Source organism: Engystomops pustulosus, chromosome 1 (genome assembly GCF_040894005.1).
Source record: "Engystomops pustulosus chromosome 1, aEngPut4.maternal, whole genome shotgun sequence".
NCBI classification, from domain to species: Eukaryota; Metazoa; Chordata; class Amphibia; order Anura; family Leptodactylidae; genus Engystomops; species Engystomops pustulosus.
The window spans coordinates 74,464,588-74,485,613 of NC_092411.1; the positions used below are offsets into that span (position 1 = coordinate 74,464,588).

General features: G+C 38.9%; 1 protein-coding gene across 24 annotated transcripts in view; it reads right to left on the minus strand.

The window, feature by feature from the left end:
- The window catches only part of RIMBP2 (RIMS binding protein 2), a 307,061-nt gene that overhangs the window by 113,963 nt on the left and 172,072 nt on the right, over positions 1-21,026 (minus strand). For 23 of the 24 annotated variants that reach the window (XM_072144379.1, XM_072144382.1, XM_072144378.1 and 20 more), the window contains one exon: positions 3,820-3,909. In XM_072144379.1, the coding sequence (XP_072000480.1) occupies positions 3,820-3,909 (90 nt within the window). Of the gene's footprint in view, positions 1-3,819; positions 3,910-12,913; positions 12,989-21,026 lie in introns of those variants that run through there. The other variant, XM_072144391.1, reaches the window with a different exon arrangement.

The following is a 21,026-nucleotide window of genomic DNA, read 5'->3' on the forward strand; positions in this document are numbered from 1 at the left end:
CTGTGATTGGTTGATGGGCAACTAGAAATATTCTGACTTTCAGACACTTGATAAATCTGCCCCAGTGAGTGTGTAAATAAAAAAGTTACATATTTTTGAAGGCGGGGAGTAAAAAATGAAAACACAAAAACAAAAAAGGGCCTTAAGGGGTTAAAAGCAAGTTTGAAACTTCGGAGGGCATTTCAGAGGATTGATGCAGCTCGGGAGAAGTCAAGGAGATGTGTTTGAGAGGTTTGAATTAAAGTAGAGATTAATCTAACATCATGGGCAGAATGGAGAGCACGGGTTGGGCGATAAACTGAGATGAGAGAGGAGAGGTAGGGAGGTGCAGCATCATGCAGAGCTTTATTTATGATTGTAATTATTTTAAATTGCATTCGTAGATAGACAACCAGTGCAATGACTTATAGCATTTGCTCTGAAAGACAAGCCTGGCTGCTGCATTAAGAATAGATTAATGGTGATTCACCCTTATAACAAGGTGCGCCTTATAATCCGGTGCGCTTTATATATGAACCTAGTCATTTTAGCAGGTATTTATTGATGGTGCGCCTAATAATCAGGTGCGCCTTATTGTTCGAAAAATACGGTAGTAGAATAAAAGTTATTTAAAAATTGCAAGGGCTATCCTCATGTCCTATAGATACACCTACCACCCGATCTACCTTTTTAGGTAGATTTGTGGTGGTAGGTTCCCTTTAAGTAGCAGGTGTGGAGATCTGCTTCTTCTACTGTAAAATGAGATAGGATAATTTAGCAGTCCCGAAATGGGAAATTTAAATATCATATCAATTACATAAAAATCACATGACATAAAAATAATACATATATGGACGTTACATAGTCACAAGTATAATTAAAAGACAATAACACCAGCCATACAGACACAACACATCATACAATAAGCCATATTTTCTAGTCTATTTGCCTGTGCCTACCATTTCTGTTATTGACCTTTAGGCTTAGCCTAAATGATATCTTTCAGAGTGACAATTTAATTAAAAAAAAAATTGCTAAAATCCTTACATTTTCCCATCAAAAATGTAAATGTAAATGTAGTAGGAGAGAATTATTTTCCAACAAATATCATTTTCTGGAATCTTGAGCATATTCTCTGAGTTAGTACAGTTTACTTTAAAACCTACAAATGAGGAGGAACGTTTAATAACTTTTTGTTTTCTCTTTGTGTCAGATGATGATACAATCACCCCATGCCCCAGCTATAAAAAACAGAGCGCATGCAATTGTTTCCTGATAAAATGATAGCAACATTGGTTTACAGACTACAAATGACCTTATGGAGCGTAGGAAGAATAGTCTCCCGAAGGCTTTCCTACACTGTGATTCCACTTGCATGTGCCAGTTGAACTTTCATCGATCCCTATCCCTAGATATTTATAACTAGAGACCCTTTCAATCTTTACTTTGTCTATTGTCAGAGGCTCAACTGTTACCTTTGTTGTCCGGGCAAAATGAATGACCACCTCTTTTGTCTTATTGACATTCAGATATAAACCATTGTTTATACACCAGTTAGTAATTTCATCCCCCTCCTTTAAATCTGGAAATCCACTGAGTATTTTGCAAGAAACACAATTGAATCATGGGTATAGATGCCCCCATGCTGCATATCAATTCATCAATCAAGCAGGAGTGAGATATCTTCACTGAACACACAAAATCCCCACCCCTGAGTAATTGCTTTAGTATTCAAAAAGAAGCTACAGTAGGGGAAAGTGTTATGCAGCCGAACAGTGAGCAGTACACCCGAGTACAGCTAGAATCCTGGAATATAACTTATTTTTTTTCACAGCCCTGCTGCTACTAACCCACATAAAGTTATGGTTACAAAGCTCTCCAGGGCTACCATCTAACACGGTCTGCAGATTTGTATGGTCAGAATAAATCAGCTCAACTTAGATATTGGAATGGAAAATTTAATTTTATAATATATAAACTTGACAAGAAGAAGCACCTGGGTTTTACCCTCCTCAGAATCAGAGTTCTTCCTATTAATTTAATTATCCAACTTAAACATGTAACATAGGATCAAGAAAGAATTTGCTAGAATTTCTAGAACAAACTTTTATGATGCATTAATCACTTATTCCATGGTGCTGAATTCTGTTACAGGCGGTCCCCTACTTAAGAACACTTGACTTACATACGACCCCTAGTTATAAACGGACCTCTGGATATTGGTAATTTACTGTACTTTAGTCCTAGGCTACAATAATCAGCTGTAACAGTTATCACTGGTGTCTGCAATGAAGCTTTAGTGTTAATTCTGATTCTTATGAAACCCCAACAATTTTAAAATCCAAATTGTCACAGAGACCAAAAAAGTTCCGGCTGGGATTACAATGATAAAATATACATTTCCGACTTACATACAAATTCAACTTAAGAACAAACCTACAGACCCTATCTTGTATGTAACCCGGGAACTGCCTGTATATTGGTTTCAGTGTAGACATGGATGCAGAGCATTACACCCGGCAATGGGACACATATGTTCTCAAAATCACAGTACGCCTTTAATTAAAAAAGACAAAAAATTAGCAGGTGTGATGTGGGTGTCTTTATTTTTCTTTATTTCTTCTTTGACTATGCATACATATATATTTATAGCAATGTAGAAAGTACTAGGTCTACTCAGTAAAAACCTCTATGTCATACGTTTCTAAAAAGAAAGTTTGGGTAACTTGAGACTTGTTCTTGCTTGTCTTCTATATACTTGCGGGAGGGTATTATCATAAGAATAGTCTAACAGTAAAATTATAGACTGGAACAATATCAAGTGTTATTGAAAGAACAATATAATGTGAAATAATAGAATAGATAATGATAGGTTTCCTAGTTCAGCACTTGATCGTCAGCTGGGGTTAATAGTAAATAACAATATAGTATATCTTTCTGTGAGTGAATGTATTTGTTTTCAGACCCTTAGGGGGTCCTGCTAAAGTAAAAGTCTGTAGCATAAGCATGTCAGACTCCAATCACACCATGGCTAATACACAGCGGTGGAGAAACACTAGTGTGGGGTTATTGAAATGCACAGGCTTCAGGAAGTAACTGCTAGAGCCTGACTGCACTTCACAGTCCGCTGTATAAACTGAGATCAGAGAATCTTCTAATCCTGACAGTATCAACGCAAAAGCCTTTTTATCTTTTGTAACATGTTACCCTTCTAAAAACATGTAGTCAGTCCTGCCTCTCTCCAGAGGCATAAGTACAGGGGTAGCAGCCAAGGTGTCAGGGGCTCAGCCACAGCACCTGACACACTAGATGTGCTCCATTATAGACATATTAGTAGAAAAAACAGTTGATCGGCACTCACCCGTTTTATTTTCCTTAATCCAGTTTTATTAGTGCATACTCACAAGTTACATTTCACAACATACAGTTTCCTGGAATAGGAAAAGAAACCGGTTGAGTGCCGATCAACTGTTTTTTCTACTATTTAATTAAGGACTTATCTGCTACCTAGATCAGAGCACAACCTTTTGATGCCATACACATGTTTGGAGACCCAATTGAATGGAGTATAGTATAACAACTTGATGCATCGAGGAGTGCCACTCAGCAATTCTACTTGTATACACACGTTATATACATATTATGCTGCATATATAGCACAGCACATTTTCCACAGTAAATGGCTGATCCGGCGGCTCAACTGTTTAACATCTGTTTTACTAAAGGCAGTGCTTTTTATTGACTAGGGGTCACTAGCCTTTATTACACTCCAATATTGTATAACATTCATATAAATATATTCCACTTGTATGTAACAAATCAGAAATAAGAAAATCTTACCTGCTCATACTGCAAGGCCCTGTGGGATAGGCTAGCATATTGAAGACTTAAGCGACTCTTGTCTTGAACTGCATCTTTTAATTCATTTTCCTAAATAGATGGGAAACACAAAATGTAACAGTGTAAGTAACACAGACATAGCTATTAATGTGGTATTAAAAGAAGTGAGTATGAAGCACCACAGTAGAGAAAGATGCCAAGAGCAGGGTAGGCATAAATAGTGAATGTTCATAACTTGTATAATATACTGTAGATAATAGATAACTGTTACAAATTTGGTATCAGTAAATCCAAATATTTGTTGATTATCACAAATTAACAATTTGTGGAAGATTTATCAGAAGGTTCTGAGAACAGAACTGTTCTAATTGCCCATGGCAACCAATCAGAGCTCAACTTTCATTTTCCAATAGCTGTTACTAAAATTAAATCTGAGCTCTGATTGGTCGCTATGGGCAACTAGAACAGTTCTGCTTTCAGGCACTTCTGATAAATCTCCCCATTTATGTTTTTTGTAATGTGTGGTGGCTAAGGATATTAGGAAATTTCTCAACATACATACATGTATTGCATGTTCTGCTTCATGTTTTTGAAATGTAAAATAATGCACCTGGTTCAGAAATATCTTTTACCTCATCAGCCGCTATTTCTGTCCTTTAAATGCCTAAGGACCCCGATTTCCGTCGCGTGCATGCCAGTGCCGATGCGCCAAAATCCGATCGCGTGCACCAAAATCCCGGGGCAATTCAGGGGAAATCGGCGCAAATCGGAAATATTCGTGTAACACGTCGGGAAAACGCGAATCGGGCCCTTAGTAAATGACCCCCAATGTATTCATTACTAGTATAATAAGGTCCTGGAAAGGTGACTGCTCATGAACAGTTTGCATCACATAACCCTCCAGCTCTGGCCATTTTATGGACATGAATGTAAATTGATGAGATAAAAAATCAGAATTTCTGAACCAGGAGGCTTTACTTTACAATTTAAGAAATAGTGCAGAACTATTAATAGATGTACAGTATATTGGTAAGGTACTAAATATCCTGCCCTCCACCCTCCACAGACACACATTACAAAAAACATTACGTAAACATTAGATAAAATCCCTTTATTGACCTGACAAATTTTTGTTTTTCCATTTGTTTTTGTTTGAGAGCCTGTTATCTGTGGGAGAAATTGCACTTCTTGGGGTGAGTATTTTATTTGACATGTAATGTACTTGGCAGTTGGAAAAAAAAATCCAAAAATAGTACATTTGGCAAAAAATGCAGTTGTATCATTTTCTCACAAGCTTCTTATTTAGGACGTTCAGTATGCTCTCCTTTATTCTTTAGGTCAGTACAATCACATAGATACCAAATTGATTTCATTTTTAAGTTTTAATAGCTAAGGGTGTCATTTTCTGCAGAACAAGCTGACATTATACAACCTTTTAATCACTTTAATTCAAGTGTTTATGTGTGGTGAAATGTTTATTAAGTGCTGACTTGGACATTTGGGCATTCCATTTCAAGGTGCACCACAGGCTATAATCATGTTTATAATTTGATAGACTGGGCATTTTGGGACATGGAGATATGTATGTTTGGCTACATTCACAGGATCATATGGGGGGGGTGTATATACGTCCCCCATACACTTCTATGGGCTCACGGCCCTGTACGGGAGCGGCACAGGTGCAGCACCGTACCGTAGCCCATAGAAAAATAGGACATGTGCTGTATATTCCAATTGATCCTCTCTGCAGTGCCGATGTATGGCCACCGTATTATACATCGTGTGAATGTAGCCTTTGTTTGTTTTTATTTCTGTCCTAGGAAAAGGTGGTTGACATTAGAGTTCCTGCTATGAAAGGCAGGTGACCCTACGTAAGGCCCATTTCAATGGTTAGCACCCAGGCACCAATCACGAGTGTTAGGGTAGATGTTTGCTGCAAACACCCACCACGTATGGAGAGAGCTCAGCTCTCTCTATCCCTCCTTAAGGACACTGCCCAGTAAAAGTAAGTCTGGTCCACATCAGGGTTAAAATAAAATAGCAGAAAGCAACACCAATTTTCGCCAGAGATAAAAAAAAATATAGGGGTATATTTACTTCCCTGAAAGCTAGACTCCACAAAATAAGACATACAGCACCCTAAAGAGAGCTTGTCACAAATGACCTGTAAGGATTCAAAAGGGAAAAGATGGCACCCACCAAAATTTTTATTTAAGTGAATTTTTCACATAGCAAAGCCTTCACCGTGGTGAAAGATCAAATGAGATATAATTTATACAGATCACATTAATTTACGACGTTTCGGTCATCTCAACCTTTGTATGATCTGGCTGGGGAGACGGGGAAACCATGTGTGCGGTGAGACGGTGGTGTAAGAGCAGCGCTGACTCACTGCACACATGGTTTCCCCGTCTCCCCAGCCAGATCATACTTGACAAAGGTTGAGATGACCGAAACGTTGTAAATTAATGTGATCTGTATAAATGATATCTCATTTGATCTTTCACCACAGCGAAGGCTATGCTATGTGAAAAATTCACTTAAGTAAAAATTACAGAATTCATTTTTTGTTGTGTGTCATGTTCTCTACATGGAGTTAAGCGGATGGTGAATCCTACATTGAGCACCATCTATTAGAAGAGTGGGGTCACTATTGTTCTACTTGTCATAAGGGAGAAGAGTCATACTGGAGCTGAATGATGTTTCACGGGACAAGTAAATCATCATTTGTTAATTCAGTAGCTACTACTCAGCTTCTGACCTAATACTAGGCCAGTTTGCATTATTCATTTTTTTCTCTAATTTCCCATAAAAGGAAGTACAAATAGTGAAATGGCATCCAGTTACTAAATTATCTTATTTCTATTTTTCTGATTAAATTTACAGTTAAGTCTTTAAGACGTCCCCTTCTAATAAACATGCTTGTTACAGTATTTCTATTAAGATAAAAGTCATCACTTTACTACCAGTGTGAGTTGCCAACCCTGGATCGAGTGTTTGCCAGTCTAGATGATTAAGTCACCACTTTCTCTAGTGCTGCTGAGTGGACATCTGCCCGATTCCATTTGTACTCAACCTATCAATTTACTACATGCCGAGCTGCAAATTGCTCCATAACAGCTCAATGCTCTCTGACCTCTCACCAATACTGAGACTGTACAGGCATCTGAAACATTTAGTGTCCCAATATTAGTTAATTGTCATGTGTGTCAGAAAATATTCTTGAATTTACAATGAGTTTAAAGGTTTTACAATTTGTTTAAAACACCAAGAGAATGTCAAGTCAAAGTTGATTTGGTTATTACACTTACAAAGCATGTCACTTAAAATGAGATGTGCCCAGTAAACATGTCACAAATATATCTAGAAGATTTTCTATTTAGAGACATTATAGGGGTTGTCCAGGATCTCTTTTATTACTAAACAAAAAAGTCCAAACGGATGCAAAAATAACAAACCACCTAAGCTTACCTTTCTCTGTCTCACCGGTCCAACAAGGTGCCTCCTGTGACTGTTGGCAATTTTCTGTTAGGAGTTCATCGCCGGCAATAACCGTTTTTGCATGTTAAGATGCGGGGATGCCTAACATGTTTTTGATTTTTTTGTATCAATTGTAGGGAAAGGGGGTGAGTTGAAGTTTTTTGTTTTTTTTTAAACTTTTTTTTTTAACTATTTTTTAGACCCTCTAGACTAAGTACTGATCGTTTCAACCATATTCTGCAATACTGCTATATTGCAATGTATGGAATTTTTTCACAGTATTCATTACAATGAGCAACTAGCTCATTGTAAAAAAAAAACCCTGCATATCGCATGCAGCCTCGGGTCTGATGAAGACTCAATTCTGTCGTGGGAACTTATCACGGCTCCCTGATGACCTTCCAGTTATGCCAGCGCCATCGGAAGGGTTAATAGCCGACATGGGTGTTTGATACACCCCGTGAGCCCTTTTCATACAGCCCTGCGCAGAGCATGAAAGGGGTTATTTGGCAAAAAAAAAATTGTTTTTTTTTTTTATCTTACTAATTGGCTGCAATGAAACAAAGAGTGAAAAATTTTGAGGGGTCTGATTACTTTCCATACCCATTATATGTCTACTATTTTTACACCCCCTGGGGCCAGCAAGGTATGCATATGTAGAAATTGGTCGGTATGCAGTGGATTTAGCTGTATAAAGTGTATGGCTAGCTCATCACTGTTGTTCCTAAAGACACTTCAACTGAAGCAGTAATGGTTGTCAATGTACTTCACTTGAAATTAAGGTTTCTATTACACTTGTTGATGCAGGTTGGAAATGAGTCCCCATTGACAATAAACATATTGATCACCAATTGTTTGAATCAATCCAAGCTTATTGGCCTCAAGTGAGATTGATCGAACAAACTCTGTGCTTTTGCTAGATTTACTGGACAAAACTAAGAATTACTGAACCATACTCTGCATGTCTGTTCAATGACTCTAGGTTCAGGCCAGAAAATATCACAAAGTGGTTGCTAGTCAGGGAGAGGGCTACCATTTTTCAAGGAAGATGGGACATCCATGACATTGTGGGTGGTCCATGAAACAGGACACGGCCGTCTATTTTAGCCTTAAAACTCATAAAAAGTGATAAACTGATCCGAACTGTTTGTTCTATTTCTGATCTAGATTTAGGCAAAGGATGAGCAACATTTATTGGTCCAATGGCCATACTGTCATACTGCTAAACCTTAAGCGACCTCATCAGTACCCAGCACTTTAGCACAAGATGCCACCTCAAAAATGATAAATGTCAGCAATAAATACCACTCAAGAAACCAAATGCTGCATTCAGAGCAGACAGTAATAGTGCAGACCGCAGAGGAGACAGAGACTGATTCTGAAGACCCCCAGTGCAGACAAATATTGGAGACCCCATTGCAGACAATAATACTGGAGACCCCAGATCAGACAAAAAATGAATAAATCCTCTCCTTATCTGCCGCTTCTTCTCCTCCCGGTACCGCAATGCAGTTTCTTCTCTCCTCCTGTACCGCTCTGCTATGTGTCACGTGCTAGTTGTATGCCGTGGCATTAGAAGGCCAGAAGCAGGATAGGATCCAGGAGCAGTACAGTACAGCTGACAAGTACTTACAACTCATGGGTTATCTCCTGATCACCACTACTGCACCTACTGCACTAATGAATGCCCCCATCAGTTATGTTACATCAGTTATAGAAGAGCTTATTGGACAGTCAGCAGGGTGCGGACCGCAACTCATGGTTCAACAGGCTGCATGAAGCCTGTCAGCATGGCTTTGCACCTCTTATCTGCCTTTTTGTTGAGATGAATGTGTACTGCACATTGTGTACATGCTCAGTAAAGCTTCTCTGCTATAGATGAGAGGAATAAGGCACTGGGAAGGAATGCCTGCATTTATTTCAAGCACTGATAGAGTGATCAAGAAAACAGGGCTGTGACCATTTTGGTGGAGCTGGAGTTGGAGGTTTGGCTTACCGACTCCACAGCCCTGGCTGGTATGTCTTTCTTTTCACTCCATTCTTGGTTTTGGCATAAAAACATGGAAACACAAAGTTAAATGAGATTATATGTAATGAATCCTCCTTGTTTCCAACTGTCTGTCTGATAACCTAGCAATTTGTTGATAATACTAAGTGACCTCTTGGTTAGATGACAACACATGACTTACAGTTGCGCTTATTTGCATTATTTCCCAAAAGTTACTTTTTAAAATCATAGTATTAAAACGTATTTTTCTATCCTTAGGATGCTCTGCTGTCATAATTCATCCATAAAAGTACACACCTCATTGAGAGGTATACATATTGAACTACCAGAGTCCTTTATGTTTTTCTGTATAACCTAATATCAAGTCAAAGCAAACAATGTGAATTCAGTGACAGTCAAAAGGATGGCAGGAAAAGCATTTCATAGCACAGATTTGTTAAATCTAGTGTCTGTTATATACCAAAAGCATCGAATAAACTGATATTCAACCTACCATACCAAGCATTACGAGACAAGTATTTACAAAAGAAATCCTGACGAGGTACCAGGAAGTCACATAGGTCGAAAAACAATATGTAGATAGTGTCACAATAAGACAGCAAGACTCAGTGTGAAAAACATACTGGGGGAATTCATTAATGTGTCTCAGGCTCCGACCGTACATAGCTGGTCACCACTAGTCTTACTCTGCACCAGATTCATCATTGTATTAATAATTCTGTCGCAGTATAAGAGTTTTTTTTAGTCCTGCATATTTCCATATGACCACACCTACTTTCTCCAAAACCAAGCCTCCTTCCACGAAATCACGCCAACTTTGTCGGACAAGTCAAAATCTGGTCTAAAAGCCTTCAGAAATGTGCCAAAAGACATTTTAGACTGTTTTTTGGTGCACAGGAGCTTAATGAATTCCCCCCATTGTTAAGTCAATACTTTCCAGTTGTGAGCAATGATAAAACATGTAGATATTCTAAGCCATAAATATGTGGTTCTAGATGGTATGCTACTAAATAACTAAACAAAATAGACGAAAGAGTGAACAAAGAAGCCTTGCAAATACAGTTTCTAAACCAATGTCTCTAGATTTACTCTTCATTTCGGTTATCAAAAAACATAAGCAATGTGTACTAAGTCCAGTTCCCTAATTCAACACAATCAACATTTTAATAGTTACCTATAGAATATAAGAGGCATAGTTTGGAACTAGATAGACTGCAGTTCAGCACTGATATTTGTATGGAACACAATTCAACTGTAAGCCCAATTCTTTAAGACATTACTTCTAATATAATGCTGTCGGGAGAGAAGGACTCACAACATTCATAACTGCAGCACCAGCCAATATTAAGCGTTTTCTGCTTTACCGCATGGGTTTGTTAAACATTTATGAAGTTGAACATGTCTCTAGTTTTGTTAGCTGATGTTTTTGACATTACCATTATTCTCTGCCTCACTTTGCTAAACAGGTTGTATCCTCAATGTCGGAGAGATAAAATGTCATAACAATGAGGAAGCACAAAAAGACAGGATTTAATAAGATCAGGCTGTGACCTATGTAGAGGTAAGCATATCAAATATCAATATCAAGATATCTCCCTAAAAATATTTTACAGCACAGTTTTAAAAACCCTTCTATCTGATATTTATGTAATTGTCCATCCTTTGCATTTTGATTCATAAGCACAAAGTCAAACTTTCTGTAAAAACTGGGAAAGCAGCAGAAGGAATAGAGGTGAGATGGAATATTCCCTAATTAAAGAGAACCCGTCATGCAAAATAACCCCCCTAAACTAAATATATTTTCATAAACTGCCATTAGAGAGCATTGCCTCTATCCCTTCATTGTCCCTCTACATGCCTGTAAACCTAAGCAATGAGGTCCTAAAGCTGTATGCAAATGACCTGTGAAATGTCCAATGAAGCATTAGCATATTCAAGCTGTCCACCTTATTCATGAGTGGGAGGCACAGCCACACCCCCAGTGCATGACTGACAGGCTGTATAATGGTGTGAGGCTGTATAATGATGTGCTTCCTGGTGCTGGTGGCTACACCCCCTGCAGCCTGTGTGTGCATGTGTGTGTGTTTAGGAGAGATACAGCAGCTCCAGGCAGCCAGGTTACAGCAGAACATGTCAGATTCATGTGTAGCTGATGTCTGTGTCTCTCACCTGTATATTAGGAGGATGCAGCATGTCAGCAGATGCAGCACACACACTAGCAATACTTTACTATACATTACACACAGACATGAGCAGTGGGAGGAGAGGGGAGGGGTAACAGGGGTGACATCACTGCCTCTGACCATGTGACCAGCCTCATTTACATGATAAAAAATAGATGATTTTACAATGAATAATGTATGAAATAACTAGATAATGGCTGGGATGGGATCCTTGTGATCTGCTCCAACAGGTAGTAGTGACAGGACAAGTGACACAGACCTGATGACAGGTGTCATTTAAGTATGCACTAGTCTATGCCACTTAGGCCAACCATAGAAGTATGTGACCTGTGTGTGAGAATACCTATCATTCCAAAATTAGGTGCCACTGATCCTGACGGCCTGGTACCTTTATTTAGCACTTTTGATCACATATTTACTTAAAACAACCAAAAATAGCCATTTAAAAAATAATAAATAAATAATTATTTATATAGCCCTCACAGATTAAGCAGCGCTGCACAGAGCTTGTCAAATCAGTCCCTGTCCCCATGGGGCTCACAATCTAAGCAACCTACCAGTATGTTTTTGGAGTGTGGGAGAAAACCAGAGGATCAGGAGGAAACCCATGCAAACACGGAGAGAACATACAAACTCTTTGCACATGTTTCCCTGGATGCGAATTGAACCCAGGACCCCAGCGCTGCAAAATTGTTGTGCTAACCACTGAGCCAACATGCTTCCTGTTTGTATAGTATTATGTATACATCTAATGGGGGATCATTGGGTACTAAATATTACACCAGTCTGGGGAAAAGGGGAAAAGCAAATGAAGGTTGTGTACAGGGCACCAACTAAAGCTGTTTTTTCTGTAGGGAGAGTCAAGTGGCATACCGCTAGTTATTAGAATGGCTGATACATGTCAGTATTTGTACAGGAGGCCAATACTATTTGGGAAACTAAAAGCCGAAAATATTAATCCTAACACTACTTCAGGGATTATATCATTTTTTGGGCAATTCTTAAAAGCAAAATAGTCAGCATGTATATGAGTCATACTGGATTGTCTACTATACACCTAGTAACCATTACTACAGTGATTGACCTCTAGATGTCTGTTTAATAATATGAAAAGGAGAACAGATACTTGATAAAATCACTGAGCTGAAAAGATGCATGATGTGCATTGTGCGGTAGTGTGGTAGTCAAATCTGCATATACATACAGATAAGCAAATGAATGATAATAAGCAAAGTCTAGCCGATTTACAATGCAGTCAGGTTTAAGCAACCCATAAAAATATATAATAGTCATACACACCATTGCTCAATAAGGACACAGAATGCCCAGCATTACATATGTAGCTCCCAGCAAGTCATCCACACCCTACACAACATACATGCCATAAAGCATCCACGCTTCCCATCATTAATCACCCCTTTACCTTATAATATATAAGCTGCATCCTCCAGTCGGGTGGTCAGAGAAGAGTACATACAGCGTGCTAAAGCCTTGCTATCTCTCAAAGCAAAAGCGTAAAGCACTGCATATGAAATTTCACAGGAGGAGGATGATTTGGGTAGATTAATGTAATGTGACAATAATGTCTGGGTAACAAAGTTCCACATTGCCTGGAGTAAGGCATCTGTTTGTGTTATGTATATATTTTACCCTTTCACTAAATATATCTGGTCTCTTCCTGTAGCACCTTTCACCCTGCTATACACAAGGATGACTTGGTGAGAACAATGTTTATTTTTAACCCAGAAAAGCTCTTACTATCCTATAATGTATTATGCCTTTTTTCAGATCAAAGCTTCATTAAAAAAAAATTCTGCTTCCCAGATTCCATTTACACTGAAAGAGATTTTCCAAAATTTTTGATACCGTTGACCTATTCTTTAAAGGGGTTCCCTATCCGACCACTCTCACGCCTGACAGCATCACTTCCAATGTACATTAGGCGCGGGTGGGAGCGCCTGCCTATGTAAACAGACAGGGGCACGGCATATGACGGAGGAGGTAAAGACAAGATTTTTATTGTTTTTGTGCTAAGGCGCAAGAATTTTGGCATGGCTTTGTGCAGTACACTAAGGCAAGTAACAGGAGGTGCAAAGTACCACTACACAGGTTTATACTACACCAGATTTATTATCCAGATTTAGTATCAGACAAAGAGGTAAATCTGATGCAACAGAACATTGTCTAGTCTTTCAGTACATCATCTTACCTTCGACACTTTTGATACATCTTCCCCATATTGTATGGAGTCAAAAGTTTGCTATATTGTGTATACAAAGATAAACTGTAGAACCCTAACCAAGACTAGCATGGGGGAGAGTTATCATAAGTCTCTTAGAGCAGAACTGTTCAAGTTGCCCATAGCAGCCAATCAGAGCTCAGCTTTCAATTTCCCACAGCTGTTTATAAAATTAAAGCTGAGCTGTGAATGGTTTCCTTTGGTAACTAGAACAGTTTTACCTCAGAAACTTGATGATAATCTCCCGCAAAGAGAGGACTTTTCCATACCAATGATTTTCAGTTGTGTCATATACAGTACATCAAAACCTCTTAGAGAATGTCATTGAATTACCCAATTACCCTTAAAAGTTATCTTGTCAACAAGAAGTTGTAAAGATGTCACCATATAATACTGGCCATCTTCTTTGAGGTGACCACTACATTATAAGTCTCTTTTCTCAATGCAATTTTGACCTGACTAGAAGATGATATTACTGATGATTGGTGTATAATCCAAATAATGCTTTGTTCCCTATCCATGCGCTGCAATATTGCCTAAAGCACTAAAACCTCACAGATAAAATGCGTAATTACAACTTTGTCACATCTTCAAAATCCCAAAATATGGACTGATATTAACTCATGGCAGCGGTTTACAGGAGGCGTTTTACAGTAAAAATGTCAAACATGCCATAAACTTTATAATGATTGTGTGGAAGACATATCATCCTAATCTAAAACTGTGCTTTGCCTTGAACTTTCTGTAGCTCATGAAGAATGCCAGAGACATTTCAGCACTAATTCATGGAGAACAGCTCCCTCATTATCAGCCTCTGACAGGAATATTTGTTTCCATGTCACAGGAAATTACTTCTTACTAGACATCTCTGCAACCAAATGTATTGCAAGATCAGGAGTAAAAAAAAAAACATTCTTATCAGCAGCGCAATTATCGTCTACATTACAGAAGTCTTATTATTAATATTAGATTCTGCATGGAGGGGGGACATGGCATTTCTACATATTAGAGCTATCTACGTCGTCTACAGGCCTCCCCTGTCTATTTGTAGATTCTGCTGTCTTCTAGCAGAGTAACATGGTCTTTATAGTCTTTATACAAATCATTATATGATCTTCACCCAATAAAAGAGATCCTCACACATGCTCCACCGCCAGCATGTAGAATATTTTACTTGTTGGTAGGAAACTAGGTCATCCAATGCTCTGAGAGAATTTTTTTTTCCAGGCTCGGAAGAACCGTGTAAAATGCCCAGAGAGACAATATCTGCTCAAATCCTTACGACAGAAAGGTTTTCTTTAGGAGCATCTGAATATTAAATGCCATCTTTCTGCTATTAAAATATGATACACGCTTGTAATTGTTCATTTCTCTGTACCTGTTACAATATACTGGCTGTGTCTAGCTTTTATTCTGTTCAACCAATGAAAACTATTGAAACAGAATGTGGTACTACTATTGCTGTGAAGACTGTAGTTCCCTAATAAAGAAAAGCATAAATAGTGAACATTGTAATCGGACCATCAATGGTTAACAGCCTCCATTGCTTGCGATGCAAAAGAAATGACTTGTAATGCTCCTGCGCTGTCATCCGGGTAAGTGACACAGCAATGCTTACTTGTCTGGCAGCTTAAGAGTTTAACTCCAAGGTCCTCCTGGAAAAGTCTGCTGCTCCCTGATTATAAAAATGCATAAGATTAGTCTACGAAGCTCTGTGCAAATTCTACCTTCCACTTATGGCCTCAAATTTATATGTTAATCCCCATATGTTGTTGTCAGCAATACTTTCTTTATATTCTGCTTTCAATTGCTCTCCATTAAAGGAAACCTACCATGAGGAATCTACTATCAAAAGTAGATCTGATGGTAGATTCCTCCTGCCTGCCTCTGCCCTAAGGCCCCTTCTACACTCGAGAGTGTGATGCAATGAACTCGCATCACACTCACCAATGCGTGCTGCACGGATCGCATGGCCCGAACGCTGCACAATGGAACTGAACTCAGCATGTCAGTTCAGTTCCGTTTTGTTCGGGGCGTACGATCCGGGCAGCATGCGTTGCGAGTGTGATGCAAGTTCATTGCATCACACTCTCGAGTGTAGAAGGGACCTAACTTGTTAAAAACTTTATTTTATTAATATGTATATTAACTGCAGAGGCTACTGGGGCATGTACTAGCTTGGCCAGGCACTGGGAGCAGGTAATTTACATACAGTATTACTAAAATAAAGTTTTTTAACAAATTAGGTTAGGTTCCAGGATTATTAAATTACAGATTAGGGCAAAGGCAGGCAGAATTAATCTACAATTAAATCTACTTCTGATAGTAAATTCCTCATGGTAGGTTTCCTTTAAAAGACAAGTTACTAAAACATGACATCTGTGCATGAGATTTTTGTTAATGGAATAAATAAAGAATTATTTTACTCTTAACAAATGTTATTTTTGGTCCAAAAGCAATTATCGGTTTTTTACTACTAAGGCATAAGACATGATGCCAACATCATATAGAGATGCAGCAGTTTCCAAATAATATCAATATTACCAATACATCTCCATTATCACCTGGTCATCCCAGAAGATAACAGTTACTTGAAAACACCAAATACACAGCAAAATCCAAACCGTTCTACATCACCAGATGAAGTCACCAACACTAACATCACATAAAGAGCAGTGACCCAATCTCACCAATATTACTAATTGCTGCAACATTTACCCTTACCTCCAAGACACGCAGCAGCATCCTAACGTTGCCCAAACATAAAGCAGGTCCAGCTACTGCACCAACAGTAACTCTATAATAAAGCAAATACCCATACCCCCCGTGCTTGATAATGCCTTTATGGAGAAGGCGAAACGTTGCATAATTATGGTGGAATAAAATATCTTCACTTAACAATACGGAGAACTTCACTGTCGATTGGTATTGTATCTTGGGGTTTGTGTCAGACCCTCTGAGAAGACCTTCACCCGACCTTTTTATACACACGGTGCTGCTCCTCTACCATCTTTTTTTACATACCCCCCCATGCTAATGCTCTTGCTAAATAGAGCTCAGTAATTGATATTAGCTATATTATACCAGTGGACTGCTTCCCTTATCACAAAGTGTCTCTAAAAGGATGTGTCTTCTTCATAAACAAAGGTTATTATCATTGCTCCAGAGCTTTAAAATAAAATCTACACACATAAAGATAATGTAGTCAAGTTCACTTTCATGTATCCTCTTCTTGTGCTTAATATACATTTAATAATATAGGAAGAAGAGAGGAACTGACAATGTCAATGTGACCACAGGGATATATACAGTTTGTAACTATGCAAACACATTCATCTCATTAGGAGCTGTTGACAAAAAAAAGCTTTATTGGCAGACCTGGTATACAAGTACAGTAGTCCCCTCTTTATCAAAAAACATGTACAGGTTAAAGATTAGTCCATACCATGGGATACACTTCTATGGAACCAAAGATCACATCCATCATGTAATGCACTAAACAGATATCATGTGAACCTTGGAAGATTTCCATTTATATTACAGGTGAATAGATGGTAAATAGGTGCAAAACATAGAAATGATACTGGGATTCTGTCGTAAGTCCTTGTTACTACAGTATCATTATTCCCATCACTGTATCTCGTCATCATATCTATGAGTGTATATACAGCATTACTAACATATCACATCATCATGTCTATCAATGTATATACAGCATAACAGTATTTCATCATTACCACTGCTGGACCATCCTTACTTTTCAATACAAGACACTGGCACTTTTTAGCACAAAGTTTTCTTGTTATAAGGTGCTTTGTATATTCAGGAAAATAGGGTTTAAATTGAACTTTGAGACTGTTTAATAACCAATAAAGTTGGCTGCAATGTGAAATATTAGTCTGTCCATTACAGTTCACAACAATCAATCATTGATGGTTAAATAGAGTTATATCATATTTTGTCATAAACTGATTGATAAATCTGGCCCATTGTATCAAAAAACATATACAATAGGAACTGAAATATAGCCCTTTTTCCATCTGGCTGAATAAAGTACCATTTTTTGCAATGAATTGTTAGTAGGCTGACATATTTTTTACTCTAGATAAATAGATGGAAAAAAAAGTATAAATACTAGATAGTTGGAAATAAATAAAATTAAAAATATAGATATTACATAAATAGATGGATGTGAAATAGAGAGCATATAGATAATAGATAAATAGATAGGTAGATAGTTAATTAGATATGAAATATAGATTGAACAGATAAAACAGACACAAGATATATATTTACATGAAAAAGAAAGTATATGTCAAACGAAAGTCCAAGCAGCACAGTGTAAAAAGCTCCTAATTTGGAAGGGGTGCAGAACCAGTAGGTCCAGGCAGGGTCTCCAATGATTATGAAGTATGAAACACAGGCAGAACTCCAGTACCAGGTCCAAAAGCTAAGGTGAAGTTTATTCAAGTGGTGACATTTTTGCTTACAGTCAGGCCCGGCGCCAGCACCCGGCCAACCCGGGCAAGTGCCGGGGCCCCAGGGTACTGGAGGGGCCCCCAGATCAATTGTACCAGTGTCGCTATAAGACACTGTTACAATTGATCACCATCCGGATCGATCGCTTTTCTGCCTCTATGCTACGCTGGTCGGGAGTGCAGCATAGAGGCAGAATCTAAAACTCACCTGTCCTCACGATGCAGCGCTCCGCAGGGTATGCGACGGCTTTGAAGCCGGCACACATGATGACGTCATTGGATCACGTGTGCCGGCTTCAGAGCCGGCGCGTACAGGAGGCCCAGGCCCAAGACAGCTGCAGGAGCTGCTCCGGGGGAACCAGGAAAGGTGAATTTTTTCTTTTTTCTTTTCCGGAGGGGAGTCAAGGTGTCTGCGGGGGGTGGGGGGGAGGTGTCAGTGTGTATACAGGGGGAGAGTGGGGGGGTTGTTAGTGTGTCAGCAGGGGGGGTCATTGTGTCCACAGGGGGAGGGGGGGGTTCAATGTGTCTGGAGGGTGTCATTGTGTCCGCAGGGGAGCGGGGGGGTTCAGTGTGTCCCCGGGGAGGTGGGGGGGGATCAGTGTGTCCCCAGGGTCAGTGTGTCCACAGGGGGATGGGGTGCAGTGTGGCCACTGGAGGGCGGTCCACGGAGGGGCCCACTAAGGCTCTGTCGCCCAGGGGCCCACTAAAACCTGGAGCCGGCCCTGCTTACAGTAATATAATACATGAAACATAGTGGATGTTTTGATCATATTCACAGGTGTGTACACATATGGAGGCACATTTAAGTAGTTTACTTATTAAGTATTAAGTTAAGTTAAGTTAAACTTCACCTTAGCTTTTGGACCTGATACTGGAGTGTTGCCTGCGTTTCTTACTTAATAGATAAATGTGTAGATATGAAAGAAAATATTGATAAAGATAGATGGATAAAATATAGATATGGAAAAGATATAGATATATAGATAGCTTTCATATGGACAAAAGAGCTCAACCTCAGCACTCAACCCCATTTGCTTATTATCCTAAATACAATAGATTGACATCATTACTTCTGTTCTTGGCAATGGGTGGCATCATTTCTTGGCATTACTTTGCGCTGTCTCATGCAGGTGTCCCTTTCTGTCATTAATTTATCTCTGTATTTAGATTGTGAAAGTAAAGTGTCAGCAATGTTCACACTCATATATAGCCAAAGTGTACCTCACCATGAGTCACTGACTTGCCTTTGGGGAATCTCATTTGTGCTCGTTATATACTTCTGAGCTAAAGTCATTCAGTCAAGAGGTAAGAGACATTTCAAGTATAATACTGATTTGGGTCCCAGAAGAAATATTTGTCTTAATATTTTGGACATTTTTTAACATATGCAATGAAATAGTGGTAGAGCAAAGGATTTAGTAAAGGTGTTGGGTTAATAATAATTATAATTCCTTTATTTATATAGCGCACACAGATTCCGCAGTGCTGCACAGATCTTGCCAAAGTCACTTTCCCTATGGGGCTCATAATCTAATCAACCTACCAGTATGTTTGGAGTGTGGGAGGAAACCGGAGGACCCGGAGGAAACCCACACAAACACAGAGAGAACATGCAAACTCTTTGCAGATGTTGACCCTGGGACTTGAACCCCGGTCCCCAGCACTGCAAGGCTGTAGTGCTAACCACTAAGCTGCCGTGCTGCCCTATGATTGGTTGATCAGTACTGTATATACCATTCATACACTGAGGTCTATATGACGGTTATATTGTCCAGATTACATTCTAAGCAATACCTTGAACTTTCTATATAGGCTTTGTTATAATTTGCATTTCCTCTGTGCATTTCCTATTTCTTTATGCTTAGTGTATGACTCAAATATGCATTAATGTGCCATCATACCTAACTAAGCAGATGCATCTAATGAACAAGGCAGGGTTTTAGGGGATAAAAATCACAATATTTTAATACAATTAATTTATGCAATAATGTAAAAAAATATTCTTGATTTGTGAGCCTGAAGGGCAGATTCATTTTAAAAATTAAGTTAATTCAGATTCTTCTCTTCTGAACATCCTTTTACAGAAAAAATGAAAAACATTCCTCTACTTTTCTTGACCTGATTCCGAGTTACAGTTTTTTTTATAGTGAAGAGCGGTCTGCATTAATCTTCACCTATTGTCAGTACCTGTACAGAAACCGCCCAACTACAACCAGGCTTGGCGCAAGCTGTCAGACTGGGTAAGTGGTGGTGAACTCACCCTGCGACATCCCTGCAGCTAAGGCCCTGCCTACAGCAGATAAGCCACCCTGGTAAGGGCAAACCTACTATCAGGAACCTAACCGACGGTCCATGAATGACCCTACAAAATGACAGGGAAAACTTACTCCGTCTGGCAGCTGGTGGCGCGGACAGATAACAGGAATACTGATATAGACCAGTGTTCACAATGGTACAAAGAAGGTTTATCAAAGTGTCAAATGCTGGAAGATCTGGAGTTGGTTAAAATTTTGTAGTCTAACATTGCATCTCCTATTAGTTGTGTTAGTTTAAGATAGAATACTTTGCCAAATTTCGTGTACAATTGCATAATTTTCTGGGCATGGCCTTTTTATTGTTTGAGCTGTAAAAGTATCTAGGAATGTGGCACAGGGCATTTTAAGTGGTTGTCCACTTTGATATTGTTTGTTTAAAACGTAAACTTATTGGTTTAAGGTCCATAACTTCCATTTTTGGACAGTAGCTTGGAAATATTTATGCCATTTTTTTTGTGACACAAAGTGATAGTTTAGTTTTTTAGGGGTTAAAGCTGGGGGGAG